This window comes from Ipomoea triloba, chromosome 4 (assembly GCF_003576645.1).
Source record: "Ipomoea triloba cultivar NCNSP0323 chromosome 4, ASM357664v1".
Taxonomy (NCBI): Eukaryota; Viridiplantae; Streptophyta; class Magnoliopsida; order Solanales; family Convolvulaceae; genus Ipomoea; species Ipomoea triloba.
The window spans coordinates 4,082,111-4,105,176 of NC_044919.1; the positions used below are offsets into that span (position 1 = coordinate 4,082,111).

A 23,066-nucleotide genomic window follows, 5' to 3' on the forward strand; every position below is an offset into this window, starting at 1 on the left:
CTTCCAGGTTTTCAAATGAATAATTAATAATTAAAAGTTATAATAGACAGGTAGCAGGTTGTATCATAAAATTAGTTGATTCGTCAATTCTTCTTGAAGTGTTACGAAATTGTAACAATATAAATTAAAATACAATTATTTATAAAGATTCAAGTCTCGGACAAAGTTGATGCTACATAAATTATATTGCACCAATATTTAATCGTATTATATTGCAAGTGGAGTAATCAATTTGCATTTTGGAGATAAAAGCTACCAGCAGAAGGTTGAAAATGGATGAAAAAACAAGTTTTATCAACATTCGATTCGATCGAGAGCATTGCACTGCTTTCCATTTTTTATTTTTTAAAATAGTTCTCATTTTTTCAATTTAAGAAATAATTAAAAAAACATTATATATTTATATATCTCAATTATCACTTACTTCACTGTCACTCCTACTTAAAAAAAAGTGCCCAAATTTGGATGAATATTATATGGACTATCATCACTCCCTCCATACACATCAACAACGGTGTATTGAGAATGGGACTACCATTTGAACCCCGTAATTTTGCCTATCCGAATTAATGTTATCAGTTAGGACACCGGGTGTCACTAGACCACAAGGTCATTGGTATGTTATCCATTTAACCCGGCACATATAATAAAATTATAAAGAAAAACTTTATGGAAAAAGAAAACCTAAAAATGGACAAAGCTCCCTAAATTATCATGTTTCTATTGCATTCTACAATCTGAACGTAATTCCTTTGGGTTTGTTGCATTGAAGAGATGAAAACTATGATTTTAATATGCGTACACAACCTTACAAGAAAAATGCAGAGAATAACAATTCATATATGTCAAGTATCTTGTGATCCGAAGACATCATTGTTACCATTTTAAACGGACAGGTCACATGTTCGAATCTTATACCAATCAAAGATGTTGGCTTACTCATATAGTCATATTGAGCAGATACTATAGATAGAGTTACATTGTAATAGAAATGCCTCAGAAAACTTCACTTGGTTATGGAATACATATTAGGTAATTTCTGCTAACTAATTCCTTACATTATAACCAGCTTGAGCCACAGAACAGAGTTTTACAAAATGTATAGTATTTGAACTTGAAATCCTCTAAAACTATCTTATTCAACACACAAAATTTCTAGCCAGTTGTTGTTCATGAATGTTCCTGCTACAATGTGGTATTTGCCCAGACTTGTCATCTATACTACAGTAGCAATCTGGGAAAAAAATAGATAACTAGATAGTATGAGGAACAGAACAGAAGCTCAAATTTCACTTATTGGTTCTATGATAAGGACATCTCTTCTCTAAGAGTTGGTGAATATAATCTAAGTGGCATATCAACACAGCCTCAAAAAGATGAACCCTAATTAGTTAAACATGAGATTTTGTACTAAGTCCAATGAAAACAAGGAAATCATGGAACCTGCATCATTCATTGCCACCACCGGTTTTCAAGTCGCTGCTGCTTCTACTATCCTCGCCATCGTCGTCAGAGCTTTTGGTTTCTTTCCCACCCACACTTGCACTGCCATTAGACTGAGGAACAAAGAAATGAAGACATTGAGAAAAGCAGAAATTTTAATTTCTGTGTGGTCTAAAAAAGAAAGATAGCACAACTTCATTGATTTCGACTAACATTGTGGCTACTTCTCCAGACGTGCTGCCACAAGTTCTTAAGCTCATTCTTCCTAACAGGTTTTACCAGGAAGTCTACTGCGCCATTTGACAAACACTTGAAGACCAAGCTCATCAAATCGTGGGAGGACATCACTGCACAAATTAACAACTCAGGAATCTCAGAAAGATCAGAGAGTAATGCATCAATTTGTACACTATCTATCAGAAGTTTTAACAGATGAGAATTGAAAGGAGTTACTTACTAATCACGGGAATATTACTGCGCGGTTTGTGACTCCTTATTTTGCAGAGAAGATCTAAGCCTGACAAATAAGGAATTACTACCTCACTGAGCACAAGATCAATCTGGTTGGTTTCATCTTCTAAAATCTTCCATGCTTCCAATCCGTTTGAAGCTCCGATCACTGCACTGAACCAGTAAAGTTCAATATGGATTATTGATCCGAGTCAGATAAAGGACGATGCAATTATGCAATACTAGATCATATCCATTGACGATCAAGCATATGAATATTCAATCTAGATTCCTAAACACTGCATCAAAGCACTGGAGGAAATTAAATCGAATCGAGCTAACCTTCATAATTGCAATTCATAAGCAGCGCACTGATAACACGCCTCGTGGAGTCATCGTTCTCCACCACCAGCACCCTAATGGACGTAACATGAAGAAACGTCTCCCAGAATTCACTCGCACTATTAACCATCAACTCCTTGTCGTCGTCCCCGGTTACGTGCATTTCTTCCTTCGCATGGATCTCCATCTCCAAATCCTTTCACTTTATCGACCGATTCTTCCTTTACGCCATAGACGATCATTGAAACAACTTCCTGATCATTTAAAAAAAAATCTTATCAATAATCACAATCTAATTCATATTTATCATCAAATAATGACTGATTATTGCAAAACATATCACAGATTGAAATGCAGAATATAAAAGGATGAAAAAGATAGAGCAGACATGCCTGGGATGTATAGCGAAAAATCAAACAGTTAACAAGAACTGAAGAAAGGAGTATTAATAATAAACCAAAAAAAAAAAAGTAAATTAGGAATTAACAGAAATTTAAAAGTTGGAGATGGCTCAGACTGTGACGTGGAAAAGATTGATAGTTTGCGTTTACCAAATCTAACGGCGGAGACAAATTAGGGTGACTACGTGGCAGCTCCCGCGTGTTTTTGCATGTGTACGTTGATTTTTTTTTTTTTTTGGTTTTAATTAAAAGATTTTGAGAAACTTTCTATTTAGGCGGAAAATCCGAAAAAAAATGAGAATCTGTTGCGGAGATTAGTTATAGACGTTATTTTTAAAATAAATTAAAACTTATTATTTACATAAAAAAATTAGAGTAAGTCTAAAATACTTTTTAGTTAAAATGTACTCCGTAATATTGTTCTATGCACTCATAAAAATTATATTTTAACTAAAAAAGTATTACATATCTCAGGGTCACGCACAAACTTACTCAAAAAATTTACATGTACCCGTGTGTTTTATATATTCCATAAGCATAAAACGCACTAGGACTTAACATATATCACTAGCAAAATGAATAAGCATAGCCCGTCATTACATTTATTCTTATGCATCTTTAAAAATTAAAATCGTCGAGTGAACAAGAGTTTATTATCATGACCTACTATACTTGAATTTAATCTCTATTTTAGCTTAGTTAAAGAAATTGGTTTTATGCTTGATAAAAGATTTGGCATGCACCAATCAAAGCACTTTCCCTCTTCATTAAATAGCCTTTCTCCTTTGTTTTCTACTAGTAAAAGGCAAAATCCCTCACTCCCTAGTGGAAGAATTAAATCATAATGTTTTCTACTACTTGGATGCAAAAGGCAAAATTCTTTGCCAATGTTTTCTACTACTTTAGGTGTAAAAGGCAAAATAACAGTCCTTTAATCAAGAGAACTAATACATGATGCTCACTTCTCACAAAGAACCACCCCACAAGAGGATAAAATTCTCACACTATGCCAATCAAGAACTCAAGATTGTAGTAGTGATGAAATACCCTCATCTACTTCTTGAAAATCTAATATAAATTATGATGAGCAAAAAGTCACTAATTGGAGTACAAAAAAATTTAAGGAACAAAGGAAACTCTTCTTAAATAGATCAATGAAGACCACCTTAATGGCCTGGGGGAAAAATTATATGAAGTGTCTATGCTACTAGCAGCTTATTACACGGCACTTTTCAGGGGGAAAAATAATGGCAACTCATTTAACTAAACCGATACTATGGTACAACATACCTCTTAGAAAAAAATGCAATTCTAGAAATTCTACTATTTGTCCAGCACAATTACTTGGCTAGGGGACTTTAGGTTTGGTTATTTTTCAGAAACTGAGACAGTCAAAGGGGCAAAATTGAATAAAATGTTAAGCATGCATGCATCAATCATGCAAAGGGAATAAGCAATTGATCGGAGATCTAAGCTGCAGCTGATAGTTTGTCATCGTGTTCATCGAGGTTGAGAACTTCGAGCAATTTTGGCCAAGATTCTGGTATCCCTCCAGGCAAATTGAATTCCAGCAGCTTCCCTTGGCTATGATAAAAATTCTCCACCGGTTGACTCTGCAAGTGTCAACAAGTATAAAGCAAAATCTTATCGTTAATCTCCATGGCAAGAACACAAAGTACAGCAGCATAATTTTACACCCTGTGGGGTGAGGGATGGGGGTGGCGCAAATTCAGTGGTGCTTTAATGTCAACGACTATTGGACTCGTAGAAAGAAACTTCTATTTGTTGTCACTTTGTAAGATTGTATTGAACAGTGCTCATTTTAAGCAATACCTTGTCATAGTATATACGAAGTCTTTCCTTAACAACAGCTTCAGTATCATCAGCTCGAGAGACTAGCTTTGAAACACATTGTGGAGGGGGAAGTAGAGGGGCCATGCTCATTCCAGGAGACCCATTTTCGCCCTTGAGATTAATTGATGCCACATTGAAATTCTTCCCACATTCACTGCAAATCCTTCGCCCGAGGCATTTATCAACTAATACACTTTCTGGGAGCTTGAGATTAACCACCAACTCAATGTCTGTCACTTCATCCAATATTTCCTGATCCATTAATAACAAACACATTGCTGATCCATAAATAACTAACACGTAATCACATGGGAAAAAAAAAAGGATATTTTCATTTTAATAATTAAGATGCTCGAATGCAAGTATGTTTCCCTCAAAATTAAAAGCATATTTAGTCCCACTAGGAGGTGGAAGCAATCACAATGAATGTAATAATCAACTGATGTTATTGTGCTCCAATTAAAGTCTTCCACTTCAACTAGAAACATCCATATATGCCTTGTTTGGTAAATGGTGTTTGACCAAACTTTAACGGATTTGACTGCTTTAGTGGTTTGACCTGGTCAAAATGCCAAAAACTTTGTTCGGTTAACAGCTTATTTGGGGGCTAACCGCGGATTTGGGAAACGCTGCAAACTGCAGCATTTCCCTTTAGCGTTTTGTCAAAATGCTATTTTGTTCCCAAAATTCCCTTAGGCATTAAATGTATGCTCCCCACTCTCCCAAAAGGAGAGTGAATTGTCTACCGGTATTGCCAAACAAGGCCATAATCTCAGAACATGGTCACCATCTCTTACTATTTACGTCCATAAAATCAAACAATATTTGAGTATCTTGCCAAGCCCTAGACAATCAATTAATGTGATTAGGTCCAAGGCATCTAATATATATAGCATACAAGGGAAGAAAAATGCAATTCATACTATCAAAGTGGAATGAACACACATATTTCCATTTTAAAAATAGAAAAACTACTTACTGCTTGTCTCACTGTTCGAGGGAACCCATCAAGTATAAACCCTGATTCACCTCTAGCTTCCCCAGCCTCTAGTCTCTTTGACAGCAAGCTTAGTATTATCTCATCAGAAACCAATTTCCCCTGGTTTACAATCTCTGCAAGCTGAAACCGGAAAAAAGGAAACCAGCCAATACGTATGAGCAAACAGTGATGGAAGGAGGACAAAGCACACATGAGCAAAGTTAAAAAACACTATAATACTAGTTCAATAAAAGCTACACTATACGAGGTGCTTCTATATCTCAAAAAATGGGAAAAGAGAAACACCAGATCTCAACTCAAAGATTGCCTGGTATTTTTATTTTTCTTTTTGGATCAAGAGGAGGGTCAAGCCCGAAGTTCTACAAAATACATTCCTCTGAGATAAGAGGCTCACACGAAACTCAAAAGATTGCCTGGGATTTTCTTCCTTATATTCCCACAACATTTCTTCCATGACCAAATTTCTCATACATTTTCAGTAAACAGAAACCTAAATATAACAGTGGACACGCTTGGCTAGGTCATATACAGCAAGTTAGGGCTCCTTTTTGCCATTAACACATCAAATCAGTCGTTTAACAGAGATTCACATGTTAATACTTGTACACAGATGTATAATTTTATATCTATAACCTAGTATAACACCAAATACACATCTTTAAATAATAATTGTCGCTTTCACAATATTTTTTAAAAATTAATCTTCTACTATCAAATTTCACATAATATGATCCCCTACAGATATGGAAAGTCAACGTACTTGCTTAGAGAGAGGGCCAGACGAGTTGAGCTCTTCACGGACGAGATCGCCGGTGGCGATGTGCGGAACGCCGAGGAGAGTGGACAGTCGACTAGCGTAAGTCCCCTTTCCGACGCCGGGGCAGCCTAGGAACACCCACTGGACGCTTTTAGCCTTGGGATCTTGCCCCGTCGCGAGAGGAGTGTGGATGTAGGGCTGCGATTTCACTGTCTCCGATGCGGCGGCGGTGGATAAACACCTCCGCGCAAGGGAAAGCGAGGAGGATGGGGATCTGAGCAGACGGTTCATGGCAGCCATTGCCGGAAAGCTTTGGAGACGGCCGCGGCGGCGCGGGAGAGAAGACCGGAAGAGGCGACTCCAGTGAAGCTGGGAAAAAAGGGGAGAATTGAGGAAACGATTTGTGAAATTGTAGGCTTTACGATAAACGGGTCACGTGGTCCTACCCGTGTCCATGTGACCCGATCCGCCCTTTTCGGGTCATTGGGGTGAAAAGTACGATATTTAGGGAATGAATTGTCGAAAATGCCCTTCAGTTCTAAAATTAACACGTGCAAGCCAATGCCGTTAAATTAGCATATCGCATCTCTGTAAGCATATGCCAAATTTATAACGGCGTAACTTATACGTAAGAAAAAGGTGAGCAGCCGCCCCAACGGCAAGAAAAATGTGAGTGGAACTGAATTCAACTATAAGTAGTTAAAGTTTAAAATTTAGGGTTTGTTTAAAAATTTTAAAAATGAGTTATTTGGCGAGTGTGGTAGTTTTGTCGTGTTTGGTCCTAATGTTATCATTGTCTGTTCTGTCATTAGTTTTTTAACTGACTCTGTTACAATGTAGTATATGTTCATAAAAAAAAGAAAAATTTTTATTGTAAATTGTAACATAGTTTTTATTTGAACTTGGAAGGGGGACACCCGCAATGTGAATACAATCTAACTACTATTATACATAAAGCGCCATGAGGGGTAGCCTGCTCTATCGCTCTCGAGCACAGGGGCTAGTTCATCTGGAGGGTTGGTCTTCACATGCATCCCTCTAGGAAACTTGGTGAATGATCTCGCCATGTGATCCGCAGCTTTATTCGATTCCCTGGGTATTAGGCTCATCCTCCATGCTTCCAACGATTTTATCTCTTGATGGCAGGCTCTGAAAATATTTCTCACGACACAGTTGGTCATCTGATCTTTTGTCATACCGTTAATAATCTCGGCTGAGTCACCTTCGAATATGACTTTTTTGCAACCTAGTTGTTTTGCAAGTTGGATGCTTCTTAGGAGTGCCCAAGCCTCCGCTTGTGTTGGAGAACAGGATCCTATTTTGCTTGTGAAACCTCCCAGCCATGCTCCCGTTGCATCCCTCGCGACGCCTCCGCAGCCTGCAGTGTTTGTCATAGAGTCTGTGGCTCCATCAAAGTTGATCTTAACTACATTGACTTTTGGTTTCTCCCAATTGTATAAACCCCACGTCTCACCATTGGATATACCTAATTGGGACTTTGCTCTGGCAAACGCTGCATTCACTTCTTCGACTTGTCTGTGGATCCATTGGACTTTCGACTGAAGTGGTTGGGTTGAATTGCTGAACACCAGCTCGTTCCGCCATTTCCAGATCCACCACAGTGTGACTGTAAAGAGGATATTGTCATACTGTGGTATGTTACTGGTTCCTTTGTTCGCAATGCCGCAGTCTAGCCATGGTTTGAATGGCATGTGCCTTGTCTTCATGTAATTTGTCGGCTGCACCTTTCTCTAAACTAGCTCCGCCAATGGGCAGCTACAGATGGCATGATCAATGTCTTCTATTTTGTCTTCGCAGAATGTGCATTTGTCGCATGATGCGATGCCTCTCTGTGTCCTCATGCTGTTTGTCATAATCCTCTCATGACGGGCTAGTCATAGGAATGTTTTCATCCGGCTTGGTACTTTTAGTTTCCAAATTGCATTCCACTTTGCAACCTCAATTCTGTCACCTAGGCTGTAGGAGTCTGGATTTTTTATGACAATGTTGTATGCCGATTTGACCGAGAACCTACCGGACTCCTCATTCTTCCAACCAATTGAGTCTTCTGCCTCCATTTCTTTGTCTAGCATGACTGCTGCTAGTTTGTCCAATTGCGCTCCCGGGAGGAAGTGGGATAATCTGCCCCAGTCCCAGCCAGAAATCTCGTCCCAGTAGTTTGCCACTGTGTTTGTTAATTCTGAATGAGGTATTTGAGCTATTGCATAACTAGCCAGAGGATTTGTTTCGAGCCAGCTTTCTTCCCAGAATTGTGTGTTTTGACCATTTCTGATCAGCTTAGTTACTCCTTGTTGAAGCTTTGGGGCGGTTTTTAGTATGCCCTTCCACACGTTCGACATGTTGGTTTTGGGACGCCACTCGGTGCAGTCCGTCAAGGAGATAGAGTACTTAGCCTTGAGGACCTGGATCCACAGACTGTCTTCATTCTGAAGTATGCGCCATCCAAGCTTCATTAAAAAAGCTTCATTCATTGCTTCAAGTTTGCGGAGCCCCAAACCTTCGTTATCTTTGCTCTTTGTCACAGTATCCCAGTGAACTAGATGGGTCTTCCTTGAATCGGATAAGTTACCCCATACAAAGCTTCGTATCAATTGCTCAATACTCTTAATCACCCCTTTAGGTAACAGTGTGGTTTGCATGGTGTAGTAGGGGATGGAGCTAAGAGCAGCCTGTGCTAGGGTGACTCTCCCGGCTAGTGACAGAGTTTTTGCCTTCTATCCTGCTAGTTTATTCTGAACTCTCTCAATGAGGCTTGCATATGTATCCTTTTTAAGTCTTCCGTGGATCGCCGGAATACCTAGGTAATTACCAAGGTTTTCCACCTTTGTAATTCCTGTATGGTTGACAATATTCTGTATGTCTTCTGTTTTTGTGTTTCTGGAGAAGAATAAAGAGGACTTATCCACACTGATTGTCTGGCCAGAGTGTTCGCAGAATAAGTTCAAGCATCGCATCATCTCAACAGCTTGCTCCATTGTTGCCTCCCCGAACAGCACCATATCGTCTGCAAAAAAAAGATGTGAAAGGTTAGGGCCTTGTCTGCTAAGTTTAACCCCTTTCTATTTACCATTAGAGATAGAATCAATGATAATATGGCTAAGCCTCTCAATGCATAAAACAAAAAGTAGAGGTGAGATGGGGTCTCCCTGTCGTATTCCTCTTTTCGGGTGGAACCAGTCTGAGACTTGACCATCCTAGTTGACAGCCAGCCTTGATGTGGTGACGCAGTTCATTATGTTGCGCCTCCAACTTTCATTGAAACCTATATCCAATAGTGTATCATTGATGAAGCTCCATGCTACTTTGTCATATGCTTTCTCTAGGTCCACTTTCATCACTAACCAACCCACGGCTGCTTTCCTCATCCTCATCGTATTGAGCACCTCTTGGAAGATGATGATATTGTCTGAAATTTGTCTGCCAGGTATGAAACTCGACTGGTGGGGTCCCACTAGTTTTTTTGAGATTTCTTTCAAACGTAACACCAATGTTTTTGTAAGCAATTTGTATGTAACATTGCATAAACCGATTGGGCGAAGCTGTCTGACACTTTCTGGATTCGGCACTTTCGGTAAAAGGGTGATAATGGTATCATTGCATCCCTGCGACAGTTCTCCTTCTGAAAAGAATCTAAGGCCAAACTCAATCAGACTACCCCTAGTGACTTCCCATGTTTTTTGGTAGAAACCGGCGCTGAATCCATCCGGTCCTGGAGCTTTGCAAGGGTTCATGTCGAAAAGGGCTTGCTTGATCTCCTCCGGATGGAATGGGCGGTTCACTTCTTCCCAATCTTGATCACCTAGAGCTGGATACCGACCATGTGGTAGCGGCTGGTTGTTCCTACTTTGCTCATCTGAAAATAGTCTCTTAAAATAGCTGCGGACATGGTCTAAAAGAAGGGTTCTATCTGAGATCCAAGTTCCCTCCTCAGACCGTAGTGCTTTGATCCTTGTTTTGTTTTTCTTCACCGAGGTAGTCGTGTGGTAGAACTTTGTGTTACAATCCCCAGAAACTATCCACTCTTCTCTTGATCGTTGATACCACAGTAATTCTTCCTGTTGGAGTGTTTCTTGCAGTTCCTCCCTAAGCTTCCTTTCTAATCTTATTAAACCATTTGAGACCTGTGATGACAGGTTTCTCTGAACTCCTTTGATTCTTGCGAGGGTACGTCTCTTTTTCTGGAAAATGTTTCCAACCGTGCTTCTGTTCTATGCTTGTAAAGCTTCTGCGGTGGTCTGTTTGTTCTCCTCAATCTTTTTGCCAGTATCCCATGACCTTTTGACACAGTTGATGAAATCTGCATGTATTAACCATGCTATGTTGAATCTGAATGCCTTTCTTGCTTCTACATCCGGACGGGGGTCAGTTTGGATTAACAGGGGAGCATGGTCGGAGTTTACTATTGGGAGATGTTCCACCTTTGCATTTGGGAATCTAGTTCTCCATTCCACATTACTTAGGGCCCGATCTAGCCTTGCACCTCTAAAAGAATCAGAATTATTCCCTCTCATCCATGTAAATTCAGTTCCCGTGAATCCTAAGTCTATGAGTCCTTCGCGGAAAATCCATTGTCTGAATTCGGAGCATCTTGCCATATTAAAGCAGCCTGAATTACTCACTTCATCTCTGCATGTGACCGAATTGAAGTCTCCGCATGTTAACCAGCATTGTTGACAATTGAAGTTTCTGGACGAGAGGTCCGAGAACAGCTTCTTCCGTAGTGAAAGGTTGGGGCTGCCGTAAACTATTGATATTAGCCACGGTTCGGAGTCGTTTTCCTTTATTTGAAGATTGACGAATTGGGGATGTGTGTTCAACACTTGTATTCTCAGAGGATGGTTCCAAAAGATCCAGATGCCCCCGGAGAATCCAACAGCCTCAACTCTTATCCATTCCTCAAAGCCAAAGCTAATACAAATACGGTTAGCTTGGTCTCCTGACACCTTAGGTTCTAGCAAACAGACCAAATTCTTTTTTTTTTTTGACTTTTTTTTTAAAAAAAAAAGTAAAAAAAAAAGAAAAGAATTTTTTTAGTACTACTATGTTACAAAACATAGCTAGTAGTACTAAAAAAATTCTTTTCTTTTTTTTTGACTTTTTTAAAAAAAAAAAATTAATTTAGAAAAAATGTTTGCCACGTGTAACCTGGGTTTCCACAAAATCACAACACTGCCACGTCTACTTCTTCTTGATTTCTCCCGGGAACTGCCATCTCGAACACTACAGCCATGGCAGTATCTCTCTCTGCAACAACAACGCGAAGCTATGGCGGTACCATGCTGCTTTCTGGCCGCAACGTTTATCAAAACCCAATTCATCAAAATCTCAGCTTTCCTCTGAACCTTAGCCCAAAACCCATCACTACTAAACCCTCAGCTCCAACAAAACCCAACAGAATATGTGCTATCTCCAGCTCTGCAGGTAAGCTTCTGCTCTCTATTTATGCATATATTCCTTCATGCTATCCCAATTTCCAAGAAAGCATGTTGAATTGTCACTAAAATATTGAAGCTATTAGTTATTGTGAACTATACTCTATACCCTATACTTAGATGTTAATTAATGTTGGAAAAAAAAAAATTAATGTTGGAAAAATTATTTGAAGTGGTTGTTTTGTAGTATAATATTTAGTGGGGTCTACTTTCGATTTAGGTCGGGTGAGAGTGGATTTGAGTTCTTGTTAATGAGAGATTTTTTTTTAGGACTATTGACTCTGTTACAATATAGTATCTCTTCATAACTAATTTGTCAACCAAATGCAGCACAAAGAGCCAATATTGCCTACACTGAGCCTCGAACCCACCCCTCCCATGAGGGAGTGCAAACGAGAGATTTTAATTTGATATATTATATTTATAGGCACAAAATGTATAATGAGTGGATGGGGAATGAGAAATTGATTCTTAAGGTCTACTCATTTGAGTTGGGAAAAATGGAGCGGAAAGGCTTGTGAGTAGCATTTGTCCCACATTTGAAATGGGGTATGGGTTTGCAGTAGTATATATACAATTTCATTTCTTTTGAGAAATTTGAATTGTATAGCATAGAGACCTGTGCACACAAATATCGGTCACAAACTTGTGACTTGGATTTTCCTTAACGGTTTCATTCGAGCATACTTTTAATTGTTGGTAGGAACCGAGTCTAATGTTGTGAATGAGGAGACTGTCAATGTGTTGGACAATGTGACCGTGTTTGATTTGAATGGACAAGGAATACCTATTTCGGATTTGTGGAAAGATAGAAGAGCTGTAGTTGCATTTGCCCGCCATTTCGGGTAACTGTTCTAAGGTCCCTTGTGCTTCATTTCCAGTGAGATGTGTCACCAATGAACAAAGCAGAAAGTAACTAATTGAAAGTTTTCCCGAGTTTGTAATTGCAGATGTGTGCTTTGTCGCAAAAGGGCCGACTATCTTGCTGCAGTTAAGGTAATGGTAGAACCAAGAGTGCCTATTTTCAATTGGCTTATTTTGATACTCATTATATGATCGTGATTAATGATAATGGTTTATTATAAAATTTGGAAATCGATGAAAGGAGACTCAATAAATAGATTGGCGATAATGGCTGTGTTTCAATAAAATAGTGAATACTTGTTCGTGAATAATCAGGGACGCTCTTGATTCTTCTTATGGCACGCAGGATAAGATGGATGCAGCTGGTGTGGCACTTGTCTTGATCGGGCCTGGTAGTGTCGATCAGGTATCCTATGACGAGCCTTCTAGTCTTCAGCTATCCATGCATCGAGCTTATTGATTTTCTTTTACCGAACTTGATTGATTGCCTGCTATAATTTCTTTTAGTTCCATGCCTTCTTTTAACTTTTCCATTGTTTTCTGATTTCATTGAACTCATCAGAGTTACAAACGTTTTTCTGTTTTCTAGGCCAAGACATTTTATGCACAAACGAAATTCAAGGGAGGTAAGTTCATTAAGAGTTTCAATTGTTTAAACCTTCTACGTTTTGCCGCGTGATGCAAATAGGATTAGTACCATTTTAAGCTTTGTAGAAGATCTAAGCCCAATGTTTCAACATCCATAGTTTCCTTGAGGCTTTGTTCAAATGTTTTCATATAAGTTCTATGTTTATTTCAGAGGTTTATGCAGACCCTAGCTATGCATCATATAAGGCATTGAGATTTGTGTCTGGCGTTTTAACCACATTCACTCCCGGGGTATATAATCGTTTAATCTTCTCTGGCTTTTCAGTTTTTTCTTTTTATACTGAATCCGTATGCTTCAAATTTTAACACACGCATATATGTTAGTCTAGGCGGGTCTGAAAATCATCCAATTATACATGGAAGGTTACAGACAGGATTGGGAGCTTTCGTTTGAGAAAGACACAAGGGAAAGAGGTGGTTGGTATGTAATAATCTGACCACATGGTTGAATTTCGCCCTCCTATCTTTTTGGTGAAAGGATTACGTATAATCTTACCCTGGCATTCATTAAGAATTAAGCTTACTTAGCTGAAAAACAAGCAGAATTAGACGTTTAAGTGTTCCTGATAAGTACACTAAGTCGAAGCCCTTTTTACTGGTTAATTTTTCAGGCAACAAGGTGGAATAGTCATTGCAGGTCCGGGTAAAACTAACTTCTTGTACATCCATAAGGTTAGCTCTTATTCCTCTCTCTCTCTCTCTCTCCCTCTCTCTCTCTGTGGGAGCTTTGATATGATATTACTATATTAGTCGAATATCAATGATGCAATGAACACATATGTACTAATATGTAGCCTGATGTTTTAATTCAACTTCTTCGCAGGACAAAGAAGCAGGAGATGATCCACCAATCGAAGATATCTTGAGGGCTTGTTGCTTGCAAAGTACTCCTTAATCGAGTTATTCTTGCACCAGCACTTGTTAACGTAAATATACCCAATATATATAACTCGTTCTTTAATCCGGGATCTATACCGATTCTATACCTGTACAAGGCACATTTCATATAAATGCAAATATTTGGCTGTTGTTATAAATTCTGCAAATGTCTTGCAGTTTGATGCCGTAATAGGGATGCTATGACAGCATTAATCCTTTGTTTAGTTGCAGCTCAACATAAAGAAAGTAATTGGAAATTATATCAAGAACAAAAGTTGTACATCTGAAACAGGTGGGCAATTTTATTTTATTTTTTCAATAACAGTGTGTTTATGATTATACAGAGCAGTGTATTTCAGTGAAGTACCATGAGGTCTAATTTACAGTGCTATAATTTCTGTTACTAAAAGAGAAACAAATGAAACTCTTTACAGATCAAAGGACAAAAAGAATCTTACAGATTGATTTTTCACATATCAGTAGGGGATTGCCTTTCAGAATCATCCATTCTTCTCTGTAGCCAAGAGTGCAATGATTCCTTAGTTATCTTCAACTTTTGTAGAACTGCAGGTCTCCTTGTAGGAAAATCTGATTGTGATGGCAAAACACCGCTTTCTCTGTTCTCCTCTGTGTCTGAAGATTCATCTGCAGAGTTTATCTCGCCATAATTTCTGTCAGTTTCGGTTTTGGATCCTGTTGAAACAACCTCAAGACCCAAATCATGTTGCAAGAGTTCGATTATTGTTTCCTTGACTCCACTTCCATGATTGGCCGCAGGTGTGCCTACTTGATCTACTCCTAATATGATCTGCACATCATCTGTAGTTAAATCTCCTGCAGATGAAACCAATTTGAAATTAATGTCTCTGTGAAGTTTTTTTTATAGTTTGTGTTAAGAGTCCACGTTGAAAATATAAGACGGAAACATTGTTTCCTGACCTGGATTGGATGTCTCTTTCATCATTCTCAGAACTGCAAGAACCAATATGCGAGCTTCAACCTGCAAGTGCAGAGTATGAAAGATCTGATATCAAGCAGCAACTGTGTGAATTGACAAAAAAGGAGAGATTTTTAAATGTGAAATTTTCAAAACCTATAAATGGATACAAATATCATAAGTTGTTTGTCTGGTGGTAGGAAATTAGAATCACATTGAGCCGTGAACATACAGAGTTGCATACTGAATGAAATTAATATATCATAGCCCAGAACCATTTTCTTGTAGAAATCTATCAGTGATTATCCACACTTTGAGTATATACCTTAGAAAGTTTCTGAAGATCAATAGATAGGCTTTCAGCATTACTCTTCTGCAAGTGTTCAGCAACTTTCTCAAGAAGCAGACTTTTAGGATCTAGATCAATCCTATTCTGGGAAGCAAGTTGCCCTTCTTTCCGATGGCGATTCTGTATTAGACCTTCACACCACTCCTCAATCAGTTGTTTGAGATGGTGATCATTGAGTCTGTACCTATAAGATTGACATCATAAAACGCTGAAAATGAAGAACGTATATGCAGACATTGTTTTTAAAATAGCAAGTGTTATACTGCAATTCTGCAAATACAGTATCTGCAGGCCAAAACTATGTTGTCATTGAGTATGAAATGCTACATAGGGCAAAAGTTACATCAGAGCTAGCATTTTAATTGTTGAGGATAAGATTTCAAATGCAAAAATGCCAAAAGGGATAAAAATTGCCAGTTATTGAATTGTGATGTTGATTCTAAGTTGAGTGAATCTCTTACCCAGCTTTCCGCATGTCCTGATATACAGCTAGGCATTGTTTTACCTCCTCCAAGGACCCAAATCTACCATGAGCTCTAAGAAGTGTATTGTAAGTCACCTAAAATGAAAATGTTCCCAGTTTTTAAAACAAGAATTGATACCAAATGCGAAAATGCTTGTACAGATCTGTTAATAAGATCCATAGTCGTTTGGAAATCAAATATGCCGGTTTTCAAATGAAAAATTCTTCCAGTATTTGAAGTCCAAAGAGTACTAACTCACCATATTAGGCTTTATCTGAAATCTTTTCATTTCTGCAAATAGCAAAAATGCAGTCTTCAATGATTTTTGTTCCACGCAAATCTGTGGAAATAAGAGGGAAGTTCATGATCTAAGAAATTCAAATGAGAATCATCGTGTGTTCATGTTTAAGCATATTGAGCTCTGAACCTTGATAGCTGTGGTATAAGTAACGACATCGGGTTGAATGCCAGCATCAAGCATGGATCTTAAGATCTGCACTGCAACGAGACATTTATTATAGAGTTCACAAGGAATAGATTTAAAACAACAACAACAACAACAAGTAGGAGACACTTTTACCTGCAATGCCCCCTGTACATTTCCTGAACCTCCACATATGTCAATCAAAATGGACCAGCTTATATGGTTGGGAGAAAGACCCATTGTCTTCATCTCATCCATCAAAGCTTTGGCCCGATAATAATCAGTGCCACATGCCTTCATCAAAGTATTATAAGTTGATGTTGTGGGTATAAACGGAACTCTAATAGAGAACTGTTCTAGACTTGAGGAAGATGTGCAGTTTGGTACCCCAGCACAATTTCCAAGCCCGAGGTTGACCCCCATATTGTTTTCCGCATTTCTTCCATAATCATCCTTCTGCAGCCCATTTTCCTTCCAGGACCTGAAAAGCCGAAATGCCCTGTCATATTGGCGTGCTTCAACACAAGCGTGAAGGATGATGTTGCAACATTGTGCAGTAGGCTCACAACCGGCTTGAAGCATTTCTTTGAATAATTGAATTGCTTGGTCTACAAGACCTGCATTGGCACATGCACTGATCAATGATGACCATGTAACAACATTGGGAGCAACACCTGCTGATAGCATATCTTGTTTGACTTTAAGAGCCATTTGCCACATTTTTGCTTCAGCAAAGACCTAAACATTGAGGAGAAGGTTTAAAAATTGACTGAGAATGGCATTTGCATATGAGAACATTGCTATTTAGGCTTCAAGTGTTGTCTTTATCCACTTGGCGTTCATTCTTGTATGTGTATGGTGCCCTTTATACTCTTATACTGAGGTCTAAATGTTGAACATGGTTTCTTAATGCATTTGGAATCTATACATGATAGCTAAAGAGGAAAATACCTTAATTAAGGTGCTGTATGTGAAGACATCCAATTTCAATGCTCCTGCTGACTCCAAGCACTTCACCTCCTTATAAATGTTTTTGGCTAGATCGACTCTTCCAGCAAGACAGCATGATTTCAGAAGGATGTTATAAGATGTCGTATCAGCTGTAACACCTAGTTTCTGGATACAAAAAAAAAGTGAAAAAGGAATAATAAAATGAACAAATGATTCCCTTCCATCACTTAAGCTTTCAAGTAACAAGAAGAAACCTGAAGGTATATTCATGAAGAATAAACAAGATCCAGTGTATAAACTTTAATGGTTTAACCAGAACAAGTGAACAACAAAGTAGATAAGAAGGAAACCAATGGAAACCTGTGATCAAAACTTCTATTGAGTCATGGAAGAAGTACTGTATTTTACTTCAGTATCATAAATGATAGCCTTTCCCAATATGGAGAATATAAGATAGCCTTCTCATATAAGATTCATGTGTATCTTCAAGGGAGGGCTTGGATAGGAGAGAATTTGAGAGTGCAAACAAGAAAATAACAAAAACTTGCCTTCATATCCTTGTATAGATATAACGTGTAGCTCAAATCACAAGCATTTACATTCATGAGACTGTTGAAAACATATGCATTTGGGGTTGCACCTTGAGCAATTAACTCCTGCACTGGCATTATATATAATTGAATCATGGACCTATCCAGGAAGAATTTCAAGGCATTGAATCTAATAAAATAAAGTTGAAACCCTTATTGGTCAATTCTAAAACATATTTTGCAAACATATTAATTAAACTCAAAATAATTGCAATAAGATTATGAGATTATAGTTCCTTCCTGCCTTTTAGATTTAGATCAAACAGTGGTTCTATATTGATATTGTCCTAGCTTAAACACGGTTTAATACAAGCCTATGTATGATTTGCAAGACTAGTACCTCGTATATGGGCCTAGACTTCAAGTATTCACCACAGAGACCACACACATCTATAATTATCCGGTAGGCGAACATATTAGGAGAATCCAAATCCTGCTTGGATACTTCAAACACGGTTAGGGCAGAGTCCAAGTCACCTTTCTTCCCAAATTCATGAATTATGGTACACAACAAAATTTGCACATGTGGAAAAATATGTGCATACCTGCAGAATATCAGATTTAAGGCATTAGGCAATAGCATTAACTAAAAGATAACAAATACTCCATAATCAACAGTCACCCCGTAAAATTCTATGTTCAGAAGTTTGTTCTTGTTTACAGAGCAAAATTGATATCACCAAGAAAGGTACAAATAAGTGTGATGATGGGGTAGTAACATATACCTTTAATAATTATGCTATAGAAAGAAAAAAAAAGTTCAATAGAAACTCATCCAGTCCTAGTTTCTCCAAATTAAAGATCAGAGCTTTCATATTTATGGACATCCATCAGACATAGTGACATGCTAATTTTGAGGAACTTTGAAAGCAGTTGATAAATTCCTTGTATTCAAATGTAGCTTTTCCTGTACCTGATGGCAGCACTTGGGTTTAGTTTTCTGACACAAAGCCTTATGATTTCCAAGGGCTCCACAAATTCTTTAATTGGCAAACCATACCCTGAAACCAGGTAATCTCACACAAATCAAACACCATTCATCTTCACAAAGTAGAACTATTAGCGACAACCCAGCTAAATTGGTCAGGTTATTGACTGGCATAACCACAAAGTTACAAGTTCTACTGCTAGTGGGAGTAACCAGTAACCTACTGGCCTTCTTTGAGCTGGTGGTTTGAGCCTATCAGAGCTATATAGACAACTTAGGCTGGTTTACCAACTGGTAATCACAATGCGAGTGCAAACCCTTGCGTGCGGTTTCCCTCTTCAGTAAAAAAAAAGGTAGAACTACTAAATTACACAAATCTTTGATAAATCCTCTCAATGAGACATCAGTACTTCATGCTTAAACAACTGTGCTTAGTGAGCACCAAAAAGTGTTTACCTTGGAGTGTTTCCATCAATGTAACAATTTCTTCCTCTTTGCCACACTTCACAATGCGCTGACAATCTCTGTGAAGCGCGGTGATAGCAGCTCCATCGAGCAGCAGAGGAGGATGAATTTGCAGCTTCTGAACACTACTCAGCAACTCGACAACACTCCCTAGCTTCCCTTCCTCGATCATCCTCACGATTCCAAGAGAAATGAGGTTCACATTCAGCAACCTCGCAAAATTCGCAGCATCGGTTCCAGAAACGACGACGCTTTCCACAATCATCATGAAATCCTGGAATCTCCCGTCCTCGGCGTGGCGGGAAGCGATTTCCGCGTAGAATTTGAGGCTCCTGCGGTGGTAGGAGGCGGTGGAGTCCCATTTGGGAGTGGGCGTGAGCAGAGGAGGAGGTGGAGAAGAAGCGGAGAAGGTGGAGGCTGAGTTGCAGGGACTGGATTTCTTCTTAGGCTTTAGTTTAGGTTTGGACTTGGTGGACGGCCGGTGGTTACGGCAGCGGTGCGGCGGAGGAGTAGCAGCGGGGTTGGGCGGCGGGAGAGAAACGGAAGAGGAGGGAAGGATTACTAACGCTTCTCTCATTCCTGGCCAACCGTTTCTTTAGTGAAGGAGAAGCTTGATTTTAAAAGGGATTCTTCTGTCATTTTTTCTCTTTTTTTTCTTTTTTTAAATAATAAAATTGCTTAATTTTCACTATTTTTTGCGTAATTTTTAAACCAAAATTTTTAAAAAATACATTTGCTCTGTAAAAAAGCCTTAGACTGACTCAAACAAAAAAATTTAATAAATCACACCCGCTAAGAATCAACAACTTGTCCAACTTGATTAAGATTTTCCCAAACATTGTTCATATTAATTTCATTACATCCAAATTCTTCTTTTAAGTTAAACCATAAAACAGTAACAAAAAGGCATATACCAAAGAAAACTTGGAAGAGGAAGAAAGAAAACAAACAAAATTATAAAATTTATCAATTCACAACAAAATTCTAAAAGCCAAATCTGTTTGATAATGAAGTGGGAAACTTGGCAAAAATGCAAAGCAATTCCCTTCCAGAATTCCCCATTTCTGCTTTGTTTCATTAATGTCTCATCACAAAATTGCATAAACAACACTAAACAGCACTAGAAAGTAAAAGTTCTCTGAGAAACATGGAATCACTGAGACACTCCCAACCACTTTGAGAAGTTCTCAAACTCTGTGTAGTCACTGTCGGAGATCATTGTCTTGTACCAGGACTTCCCAGCAGCCCTGATTGCAGATGCCTCCTCCTAAAATACAAGAAATTTAAGTCAAATCCCCATCATTTAAACATTATGCAGAAGTTGATAGTGCTGTTTGTAAGCATGGAAAACAAAGCTAAAGAACAAAAAGAATAACATGTTAATGAAAAACAACTTCTCAACATATACATATACTGCTAGATATAAGATATCAACAGAGATTAAGCTGTAGACAAGCACAATGAATGCTGGATTAATCAGAGAACAAAACTAAAACATTTAAATCACTAGACAACACAAGAAGGATGTGCCTACACAGGTAGCGGGTAGCTCAATTGGTTCGTGAGCAAATTGTGGGCAAGTCCAAAGGACCCACAGCCAATGTGTGGAGGAAGGCTAAACTGGTCCTCCCAACTAATGGGCCACTAAGTGACCGTGACTTACCACCTTCACAAATAAGGTGGGCGGGGTGTGGGGACGGGGCTAGGGATTTGGCCTTTTGTGGCAACACAAGAAGGATGTTTAGGAATCCCAGACTAGAGCTCAAAATTGGGCAAATGGAATCAACATTTCAAGAAACAATAGGTATTTACTGACAAACCAAGCAAGCATACTAAGGCAATTCTATATAAAGACATGTATACCACTATTGCAAGATCAATCAATATGGTCAAAATAAGGGGACATGACTTAGATATTGCACACAATAATATTAAGCATTGAAATGTGATAAATTCAACTACTTGTAAACTGGTTCAAATTAAAATTACTTAAAGCTCATACCTTTGTGATTTGTAGTCTCTTCTGAGCAAGCTTCTCTGACTTGGCCTTAACACGCTGAGCCTCAGCCAAAAGGGCCATTCTCCTGGCAGTCTTGGCATAAGGGTTAAGCTTGAGATGCACATTCAGGTTCTTCAATGGATTCTTCTTGAGAGTAGCTCTCTTCACTTCCTTCTTAATTGGTCTCACAACAGACTGCACCTCATCAGAATTGATGATCCTAGCAAGATCAGCATTAACCATCTTAGGCCTAGGCAAGACGTAACCCTTCTTCTTCTCCGAAGGCTTGTCGAAAGAGCCATAAACTTCGTCCAGTTTGTCAAATGCAGATTTCGTCCAGATAACGAAGCGGCCGAGATGGCCTCCTGGAGCGAGCTTCAGGAGGTTGAGGCGGTCCACGTGGCAAATGTCAATACCAGGAATGTTCCGGAAGGCTTTTACTAGCTTAGCGCCTTCGGTTCCGTAAACAATCAGAGGGCCTTTGCGGGAAATGTAGCGGCGGTTACGCATCTTACCTTTGCCAGCGCGGATTGCTTGGCTGTCCTTAGCTTTCTCGGCGTCAGGGAACGCTCCGATTTGCTTGAGAGCCTTGATGGCGTTGGATGTCTTCTCAATTCCCTCGGCGGAATCGGAGACCACGAGGGGGATTTCAGGGACCGATTCGATTCGGTGGCCGCGAGCAAGGACAAGGGAAGGAACCGCGGTGGCGGCGATGGCGGAGGCGACGGCGTAGCGCTTCTGATTCACCGGGATCTTCCGGTGCCAGCGGCGCCAGATCTTAGTGGGAGCGAACATCCTTCCACCACGGCACATGTTTCCGAACGCTCCCTGGCCGGCACGGTGAGTTCCGCCGCCTGGAACACGGGGGATACGGGACACAGCGCGACCAGTTCCCCAGGACTCGGCGGAGGTCTGGTGGCCGGCGCGCTTCGACACCGCGTACGGCTGACGGGAGTTCCGGGAAATGTTGGAGTGAACGAAGGTTACGACGTCGGGGCGAATCGGAGCCTTCATGACGCCGGGGAGAGCGACGGAGTTGGTGGCGCTTGCTCCGTCGGTGGCCATGTCATTCTCTAGGGCTTGAACGGAAACGAGAGGGCGTGCGGCGGCTGTGGCCATTGCGACGGCACACGGGGAGGGGGAGAGTGAGGAAGACAATGGCTAGGGTTTTGGGGAAGAGGGTGAAAATTAGGTCACTTGGTGAAGTGAGAATAAATAGTGTGCAGCCGTTTCTGGGCTTTGAAATCATTTCTTAATCCATTGGGCTATACCATTTTGTTTTGTGGCCCATATTAAAATTCTTTATTTTAGTTTAAATACTAGAGCCCAATGAAAAATTATGGGTGAAGCTCCGAAATTAAACTCATTTCATTCAAATCAATCCTTTTTGTTTTTTTGTTCCAAATCGAATTGAAATGACTAAATGAGGATATGATTTGGGATTTAAGTTGGTATAAAAATAAACTTTTGAAGTAGAGTTTTTATCACTTTTAGTCTATTCCTTAGTATTTTGTCCATAAAAAGTAAAATAATTTTGCTCCTATAACTCCACACCTTAACTTTATAAGATAATAGATGAATAAATTACGGTGACTCAACATCTCATTAAATGGAATGAGTAATACTTAGTGTACATAAATAGCTTTCTAGTTGATGTTCAACTATTAATCTTACTAGTATTTAGTGCACAAATATATATTTTTTGCTATGACCAAACGTACCCTTTGAAAAATTAAAATTTTCTTTTATTTGGAAAAGCTTCAAGAAAATTTGACTTATTGATAGATCATTCCAAGCACTTCAACTGCTGGTTTTAATTATTAAAAAAAAAAAAATCATAACACCCCCCCCCCCCCCCCCCCCACAAA

At 39.2% G+C, this 23,066-nt stretch overlaps 5 protein-coding genes across 6 annotated transcripts; 1 reads left to right on the forward strand and 4 right to left on the reverse strand.

The window, feature by feature from the left end:
• Positions 1 to 1,063: 1,063 nt before the first annotated feature.
• LOC116014936 (two-component response regulator-like APRR7) lies at positions 1,064 to 2,454 on the reverse strand. 2 transcript variants are annotated; one of them, XM_031254906.1, is made up of 5 exons: positions 2,236 to 2,454; positions 1,901 to 2,062; positions 1,657 to 1,790; positions 1,444 to 1,556; positions 1,064 to 1,234 (listed from the first exon to the last, which is right to left on the reverse strand). In XM_031254906.1, exons 1-4 carry the CDS (start codon positions 2,420 to 2,422, stop codon positions 1,449 to 1,451), a joined length of 591 nt encoding a protein of 196 aa, XP_031110766.1. In that variant the 5' UTR covers positions 2,423 to 2,454; the 3' UTR covers positions 1,064 to 1,234; positions 1,444 to 1,448. The 2 variants fall into 2 exon arrangements, with proteins under 2 accessions (XP_031110766.1, XP_031110765.1); XM_031254905.1 differs by having other exon boundaries at positions 1,064 to 1,556.
• Positions 2,455 to 3,754: 1,300 nt separating this feature from the next.
• LOC116014942 (adenylate kinase-like) lies at positions 3,755 to 6,547 on the reverse strand. Its single transcript, XM_031254911.1, has 4 exons — positions 6,251 to 6,547; positions 5,470 to 5,610; positions 4,470 to 4,742; positions 3,755 to 4,249 (listed from the first exon to the last, which is right to left on the reverse strand). The coding sequence occupies exons 1-4, from the start codon at positions 6,545 to 6,547 to the stop codon at positions 4,106 to 4,108; spliced, it is 855 nt and encodes a 284-aa protein (XP_031110771.1). The 3' UTR covers positions 3,755 to 4,105.
• A 4,899-nt stretch (positions 6,548 to 11,446) lies between these two features.
• Positions 11,447 to 14,311, forward strand: LOC116015653 (thioredoxin-like protein AAED1, chloroplastic). Its single transcript, XM_031255791.1, has 9 exons — positions 11,447 to 11,689; positions 12,404 to 12,545; positions 12,651 to 12,696; positions 12,911 to 12,970; positions 13,154 to 13,190; positions 13,364 to 13,443; positions 13,542 to 13,633; positions 13,824 to 13,884; positions 14,036 to 14,311. The coding sequence occupies exons 1-9, from the start codon at positions 11,497 to 11,499 to the stop codon at positions 14,105 to 14,107; spliced, it is 783 nt and encodes a 260-aa protein (XP_031111651.1). The 5' UTR covers positions 11,447 to 11,496; the 3' UTR covers positions 14,108 to 14,311.
• Positions 14,312 to 14,369: 58 nt separating this feature from the next.
• LOC116015649 (pentatricopeptide repeat-containing protein At5g02830, chloroplastic) lies at positions 14,370 to 19,801 on the reverse strand. Its single transcript, XM_031255787.1, has 12 exons — positions 19,191 to 19,801; positions 18,720 to 18,807; positions 18,147 to 18,351; positions 17,765 to 17,872; positions 17,217 to 17,381; positions 16,422 to 17,003; positions 16,269 to 16,334; positions 16,101 to 16,181; positions 15,839 to 15,936; positions 15,354 to 15,561; positions 15,031 to 15,091; positions 14,370 to 14,925 (listed from the first exon to the last, which is right to left on the reverse strand). Exons 1-12 carry the CDS (start codon positions 19,774 to 19,776, stop codon positions 14,561 to 14,563), a joined length of 2,613 nt encoding a protein of 870 aa, XP_031111647.1. The 5' UTR covers positions 19,777 to 19,801; the 3' UTR covers positions 14,370 to 14,560.
• Positions 19,802 to 20,131: 330 nt separating this feature from the next.
• Positions 20,132 to 22,390, reverse strand: LOC116015650 (60S ribosomal protein L4-1-like). The gene is made up of 2 exons (XM_031255788.1): positions 21,202 to 22,390; positions 20,132 to 20,466 (listed from the first exon to the last, which is right to left on the reverse strand). Exons 1-2 carry the CDS (start codon positions 22,315 to 22,317, stop codon positions 20,353 to 20,355), a joined length of 1,230 nt encoding a protein of 409 aa, XP_031111648.1. The 5' UTR covers positions 22,318 to 22,390; the 3' UTR covers positions 20,132 to 20,352.
• Between the last annotated feature and the right edge of the window lie 676 nt (positions 22,391 to 23,066).